General features: G+C 46.8%; 1 protein-coding gene across 1 annotated transcript in view; it reads left to right on the forward strand.

Annotated features, from left to right (window-relative positions):
- LOC124471899 (vesicle-associated membrane protein-associated protein B-like) overlaps positions 1-7,744 on the forward strand; it is a 33,575-nt gene that overhangs the window by 576 nt on the left and 25,255 nt on the right. The window contains exons 2-4 of the mRNA XM_047026562.1: positions 4,228-4,380; positions 6,734-6,837; positions 7,698-7,741. Of these exons, the coding sequence (XP_046882518.1) occupies positions 4,228-4,380; positions 6,734-6,837; positions 7,698-7,741 (301 nt within the window). The remainder of the gene's footprint in view (positions 1-4,227; positions 4,381-6,733; positions 6,838-7,697; positions 7,742-7,744) is intronic.

A 7,744-nucleotide genomic window follows, 5' to 3' on the forward strand; every position in this document is an offset into this window, starting at 1 on the left:
TTGTTTCAGTAGGCCTACCTTGACGTTCAATAAACCATTCGAAATTGGTGAACACTTGCCTAGATAAATCCCGCCTTAACATCTAACTACCAACAGACAGTTTAGTCTTATTATTGCACGCGAAAATCCGTCGAAACACGTAGATAGCTAGCTTGGCTGCCAGTTTAGCTGTCATTTAAGATCTAAGAATTGACAGCTCTCTAGTTGATCAACTAAACACACCGCAGGTAGCCACAGCCAATGAGTGAGGCGATGTCAACAACACAATTTTAACATGACAGATATTTACGGCTGGATATATACCCATCTAAGTTCTCCACCCCAATTGGTCAAAAGTGACAGGAGACATTCAATATCCCTTTCTAGGGTATGGAAAGCCACTAAGGTGTGTTCATGCAACACTAGGCTGTGTTTATCCAATTAGGCAATATACTGCCAGTGCTAACTTACCTTTTTGAATGTATATATTTCATAAATGAGTTAGCAAATTGATTTGTTACCTAGTAGGCTTCCTTTTTTTGGAGGTGGTTTACAGTTGTGGTCATAAGTTTAGTCAGGATGTCAGTTTCCATTGCTCTGAGACACTCAGGCCTAAATCATTCATTAAAGTCTGAAGTTGAAGTCTGCAAGTGCAGTAGGTCCAATGTAACCACACGATCTAACACAGCTATTGTACAATGTCTTGAAATGTGGAGCCTCTGCCCACATTTGACATTATTTTGATACTGTAGCATTGTTGATTAAAACAAAATAAACCCCCAGGCAAACAGGTACACCCAGGCTTGGTCTCCTAATTCAAACACACACACACACACCTTGATTGGCTCTCTTTTTATCTGATCAAAACACACTTCCTCATTGAAGCGACAGTTCCTAATATCTGCCCTTTAGGAGACCGTTTCCTTCCCAGAGTAAGTTATAATCGGCCTGCTTCTCCCCAGGTGGACGGTATCCCAAGAAGCTCTCTGGCAGCTGTAGATCAGGTGTACGGTTGTCGACTGGTGGCGTTGGGCGACTCTGTGAAAGACCCTCAGTAGTCATGCCAACTATGTGATCGTCTGAAGCTGTTCTTTGTCTGAGCTTAGAAAGAAGGGAAGTGTCAGCGACATGAAGTACACACTGTGTGTGTGTGGGGGGGGAGGGGGTGGGTGGGTGTGTGTGTGTGTGGGGGGGGTGTGTGTGTGTGTGGGGGGGGGGGGGGGGGTTGAAACCTGATCTAGAATCTACTGTTGGCCTATACAGGAGTGTTAATTCCCAACCAGCTTACTGTACTCGCTTCTACATTTCCACTCATACAATGTACTTCTCTATTCTGTCTAAGACCAAGGCTCTCCTTCTCTGTGCATCATCTTGTCGGTGTGGCCCTAGGTAGAATTCTCTAGAAATACAACCAAACACAGCCAGGTCCTACAAAATATTTACAGCTCTGGATTGCTTAAGGCTGGAATGTAAAGCCACTAAGCAGTTAAATCCATTTTAGCTGTGTACAGTTTAGCTGTGTGCTGTACCTGTTTACGGTGAGGTTATGTAGGTTGCCATACTCTTAAAGCCATTCTCTTCTGGTTTGACCACACCCACATCAGCTAACCCCAGGTTGTTACAATCCATCGGATCACTAAACTGTGACACACACAACCCACATGATCCTGATGGTTTCACGTTGAGCAACTCCATCACCAACAATCTGATTGGATCCCGTAGCAAGGAGTTGAGAACCAGGATGTGACTCATCGTGTCTCATGATTGATGTGAAAGCTGACAGGTTTATTGAACTGGTTTTCCTGGCGAGGGAAACTTTACTACCAAAAGCGGAGTCATTCTTCTACAGTGAATGTTTAAATGCTAGGATGGAAACCTATTGTGTCAAACATTGACAAGGCTCAGTTGATGAAATAAAGACAGGATATGATTTGTTTGTAGCAGTGGCTTCAGGTCAGTAGTTCCTTCCTCATAGATCAGCAGGGGCCTTCGTTCATTCAGTCCAGTCCTCCAGCCCTACTCAGTCAAACCCAGCCCTGCCTAGTGCAACCAAACCCACCCACAACCCATAAAGGTTGACCCCCCTTTTATCCCTGAAATGTCTCACAGCTTCTCAAGGACAGCTATGACTGTCCTAACGGTCTCGCCATTATCCTATTTCTGCTCTATTAGATATTATTAGAAACAAATTGGACGTTGTTAGAGAAGGCCTCTGTTATTTGGAGAGTAGTTTGAATCAAATAATAGAAAGCTGTAAAAATACCCCCAAACCTCCGACACTCTGGGGTCACAGCTGGCTGACTGGGTTTAGGGACCAGAGTCTACCCAGCTTGATGCTACTCTGCCATGTTCCCCTACTAGAGCTCTCTGAAGATGCAGTTCACTAGATGGAACACCTTTTTATGTGTTTATATTGTGATAAGTTTACAAATCAATTTTAAAAATCAGAAAATTAATGTTTCATCATCCCTCCCCATCCCGCAAAGGCTTTATGTTAAGGTACCAAAGCAGAGTAGGCCTTTTGATAACCTGTGGAATGAGGTTTGAACCTGGGGCCTAGACCCAGGACACACACACACAGACGCTTCAGCCCAGCCGATCCACTGTAGACAGGTTTAAACACATCCAGTTCCACACCTGCTCTTCTCCAGATCACCAGAACAGATTCATTGCATTTCAGAAAACTGTGATCGATGTGAGGCACATTGGTGTTAAATGTCCCAGTGCTGTTCCCAGTGTTACTCCCAGTGCTACTGCTAGACTTGTCTGTATGAAGGGGTCTAGTCTGGTATCGATTGACATGTACGACTGAAGGATGAATGGGGCTGGTCTTGGAGAAGGCCAAGTCTGGGTTTATGTAGAAGTGGCCATGAACCCTGCTCTCTAATTAGCTATGACCTAATTGCTCTGTGCTCCACTTATTAGAATGGAGAAGGAGAGGCAGCAGAATGGGAACATTCTGTTCTCTCTCTGTCAAAGGGCCTGACAGTAGCTTCCTATGGAACTGTTGTCTGTGTCAATATTCGAATTATACGATCATAGTAATATGATCATAATACAAATGCTAGCGATAAACTGATTGTAACAATCACTGGGCCATCCTGCTGTTTTTGAGGTAGCCTAATCTATCATCGTTTTTTACCAACGCTGTCATTTTATATCTGTGATTTTGTAGGAAGAAAGGATGCATATTTAGAGATTGCAAATGTTGCCCTTGACGTCGCAGACTGAAGGTTAATCACGTGATGTCACCGTCCAGGAAACTACAAAAGTCTTGTGTTGCCAGCTGTCTTGCCACAGCTGTGTGTTACCTTGTGATGCTAACCTCGAATAAAACAATGCTGTCTGTTCTACAGGATTCATAATCTGTATCTTATCATTGGAAGACAATAATTACTCTGTAGGTGGTATGTAAAATGACCTTCAATATCTTGGTGTTTGGTACATTTACTTCCTCCTAGGTTGTACTGTAAGTGTCTCTTTCTTTGGAAATGATGTAACAAGCATTGCCTCAGGCCTGGGTTTCTCACTGGAGAGCCAGGCTCCTCCCTCCACCAAACTCTTCTTCTGTGTACCATGGCAACGTGGCTGATGATGGATGTGTGCTTTCATGTCTTCTGATGTGCTGACTTGGTTGCATTCATTTCAGTTGACTGGCTCATCATTTTTGTGTTCCGCTGCGCAGTTGCACATGATCACAAGCTGTGCATTCGAGTCTGCAACTGGCACTTTGGCTGTCCTTCTTTCTCATAGCGCCTCGATTCCCTCCAAGGCTCTCTCTCGCTGTTAACCTACTGTCGAGGAGAGTGTTTGTGGCACTTGATATAAATTTGTCACAAGATCTACAGTGTTCACCGTCGGGCATTTAAGGCAATCCCTCATCCTCTCCATCACTCCACCTCTCTCCTCTGTAACTCTATCTACCTCTCAGTGCCTTTCGACCTCTCTTTGCCTCTCTAACTTGTCTTCTTCTCTCTGTATCCCTATAACTCTCTCTGCTTCTCCCTAAGCTTGCCCCTCTCCCTGGATCTCCACAGGTCTCCCAAGTATCATGCTCTAGAAGATCTATCTCCTTCATAGATTGACAAGAAAAGCTAGTCCATACATAGCTCATATCATTTAAAGGCAGCAGTTTTAGGCCAATTATAATTAGTCAGTCAATTAATAAGTCTGTTTTTGTCTTTTTCCCCTCCTTGTCTGTCTCAAAATGTACTCTCTCTCTCCTCCACCTTTCTCTTTCTCTGTCAGGTCCATTCTCAGACGTCGTCACCACGACTCTCAAACTCTCCAACCCGACAGACAGGAATGTGTGTTTCAAGGTGAAGACGACTGCGCCGCGCCGGTACTGCGTGCGGCCGAACAGCGGCGTCATCGATGCGGGGACCTCCATCAATGTCTCAGGTACGAGTGGTGTCGGCTGTCTCCTCCTCCACCCCCTCCTCATCTTGTCCACGTATCACTCCCCTCCTCTTGATCTCTCACCCTCCTCCCCGGCCCGCTTCCTCTCTTTCTCCTCACTTCTCTTTTCCTCCCCCCTCTCCCTTCTCCTTACTCCTCCCCTCTCTTCTCCTCTCCACCCTTTCTTCCAACACCTAACCATTCAGTTTCCCCTAGATCTAGTTTTGGAGGGACTCCAGGCCCAGCGTAGGGTTTCCAGACGAAACCACCTCTGCTATTTTCTGCCTCCGACTTAGTTTTCAGCTGCAGTATCTGATATCAGAAACAAAGAGACAGACAGGCTTTCTGACTGACTTCAATGCAGATACACAGACAAATACATGTGTTTCCAGACACACAGTGAGACAGACAGACAAACATACATACAGACATGGATGCAAACCTCAGACTGACATAATCCAGACAGAAGACACACACGCAGCTTTTGAAGGTTAAACAGGACGAAACTTTAGATGTGAACAGCACCACATAAGAGGTGGTGTTCTGCTCCGTTGTGTCACTCACAACGGAAAAAACAGAGAGCGAATGTCTCAAAGTCCCACAGAAATCCTCGTTTCAACAAATATTGATCTGCTTTTGAGAAGTCTTTGTTGTCTCAAGACTGATTTCCAGGCTCTCCAGTTATTTCAACATTTTTGGGGAATCACGAAGAAGATCAGCTTACCAACAATCACAGTTGGTCCCAACCACCTTCCTTATGGTTCGCCAACAACTCACACGAGTTTCCTTTAAAGAAATGCTTACACAGTGTGTTCACTTGTTCCTTAAATGTCATTAATGATCGCCTTGGCCTGTAGCCTCAAATAGACCGCTTGCTGTTACGGAGACACCGTACGGTCGGTGAGGGCAGGGCATGTCTTGTGTGGGGAATCTTACCCGTTAAACTGCGTCCAGATAGAGCTCTTGACGGTTTCACGTTCCTGTCCTGGAGATCCCTTTGCAATCTTTCCTCCTGCGCTCCTCCTGGGTAAACAGGGTGCAGCGTTTACAAGAGGGAAGAGGGCTAGTCACTAGCTGAATAACCCAATCAAGAAGAGGAGGGGGGGGCCTGTGGGAGGGTCACATGGGAGGCGAGGGGAGGGGGGGGGTCTGTAGTCTGACGACACCTCACTGTTTGGGCTCCTACCACTGGACACCCTGCCTGACTCGGTTCTGACTTCACACCATAGAAAAAGGAGCTTTGTCAAGCCCTGGTTAGTTCTCTCACGAGTTCAAAGCAGATTGAGACTTCAAGACGGACTGATTTTATTTCCATTTGACCAAGACGGAACCCCTTTTTATGTTATTCACATAAACTGTCGAAGAACTTCCTCCGATCTTCCCTGTCTCCCCAGTCCGACCGGCTCCCCTCGGAGCTCAGCCACCAGGACTGATTGGCTCAGACGGAAACAGGACGTTCTCAATCTGTCCCAGACGTCTGCTTCTGGTTTGGCTTATTGGACTCGCCTGATTGCCGTAGTGTGTGTGTGTGTGCAGGCGTGTGTGTGTCATGGTGAAGGAGAGGGCTGGGTTGTGGGCTGTGTGGAGTATTGGCATGTGTCTTAAGACGAGAGAGGTTGTGCTCACCACATGTGAGAGCCCCAGCTCTGACTCTGAAATCAAGAGGTCATTTGGTTTCTAATGAAAGCCCAAATGTCACGCACACGCAAGCGCTGCTAGTCAGTATTGATGTTAAATGAGCCTTTGACTCCCAGTGCGCTTCTTTGCGTAATGACTGGTAGAGGAGCGAAATCAGCCGTCACTGCCTGTGCCCCCCCCCCCCCCCCCCCCCCCCCCCAAAATGTGCAGGAACAACCTCAACATAAGAAAGTGATCATGATAAATCATTGTTACAGCTTCCAAATACCTTTTGGTCACTGGAATGACATCAAATACCAGTGTTTGGGTGATGTGGGTTAAAGATGATGACTTAAACGCTAGCCCAACCCAGCACCTGTTTATGCTTACAGCCATGTGTTGCTCGCCTCTCTGAAACACAGTTTGGAAGCTGTCGGAGATCTCCCTCCAGGGTGTTGCTTGGAGATCCATCGCTTAAAAAAAAAGAAAATGCTGTCATGGTAACATGAACAAGGAAATAAATCATGAGTGCCGTATCTGTGAGAGAGGGAGAGAGAGGGGGTGGGTGAGGGAGGGAGGGAGAGGGTTTACACTAGTTAACTGCTTGGCTGCAGCTGTTGTATGTAGGTGTTTGATCTGGCCAGGGACATATTTATAGATCAAGAACTTAAACTGTTCTTCCTTTCATTCTCTCTGTCTTTCTTGTTTTTGTGGTCTTTCTTTTCTCTCTGTCCTCCAGTCATGCTGCAGCCCTTCGACTATGACCCCAATGAGAAGAGCAAACACAAGTTCATGGTCCAGTCCATGCTGGCTCCGCCTGAGATGACTGACATGGAGGGAGTGGTGAGTGTGTCTTGTGGCCGTCCACACACACACACACACACACACGCACACATGCATATTATCTCAGCATCTATTGTACACATGAAACATATATGCACATATGTTAAACTGTACGCACACACCTACACACTCCAATGAAGCCCATGGTTACCCACACAGAGGTCCCCGACACACACCCAGACCCTGAGGAGCACAGTGTAGGGGTGTGGAGGAGGGCCTCTGGCCTGTAGCCACCGCAAGACCCTAGTGCTGCGTGTGTGTGTGGTCTCTCTCTTAACTCCACTGTCATTAGTTTACACACAGTTGTAAATGATCTCATGTGCTTCCTCCGCACAGACAGGTCTCCAGAGGATATGGTCGGATATTGTGATTGAGACACACAACCACCTCATCCATCCCTCTCTCTCTCTCTCTCTCTCTCTCTCTCTCTCTCTCTCTCTCTCTCTCTCTCTCTCTCTCTCTCTGTTGCACACACACACACACACACACACACAGAGGGTGAGGAAGGAGATGGTGCAGAGTGTGAAAGCCAGCTGGCTGTTTTGCAAGCGGGGGATTGTGACAGGGTTAGAGAAACATGGAGAGCAATGGGGGAGCAATGAGGGGGCGGTGGAGGAAGAGTAACGAGGAGGAGAGAGAAAGAATGGAGGAGTAGCATGAGGAAAAGAAGAAAAAACGACATTGGAGTTTAGCCCTGCCTGTCTGTTCTGTCCAGTCAGGGTTTTTTTTTCTCCTTCTCAACCCCTTTTTTTCTCCCCCTCTATCTGTCTCTCTCTCTTTCTATCTCCCCCTCGTGCTCTCTTCCCCCTTTCTTCTCCCCCTCCCCCCTCACCTCTCCCTCCCCCATCTCCTCTCCTCAGTGGAAAGAAGCCAAGCCAGAGGAACTGATGGACTCTAAGCTGAGGTG

Source organism: Hypomesus transpacificus, chromosome 9 (genome assembly GCF_021917145.1).
Source record: "Hypomesus transpacificus isolate Combined female chromosome 9, fHypTra1, whole genome shotgun sequence".
Classification (NCBI taxonomy): domain Eukaryota; kingdom Metazoa; phylum Chordata; class Actinopteri; order Osmeriformes; family Osmeridae; genus Hypomesus; species Hypomesus transpacificus.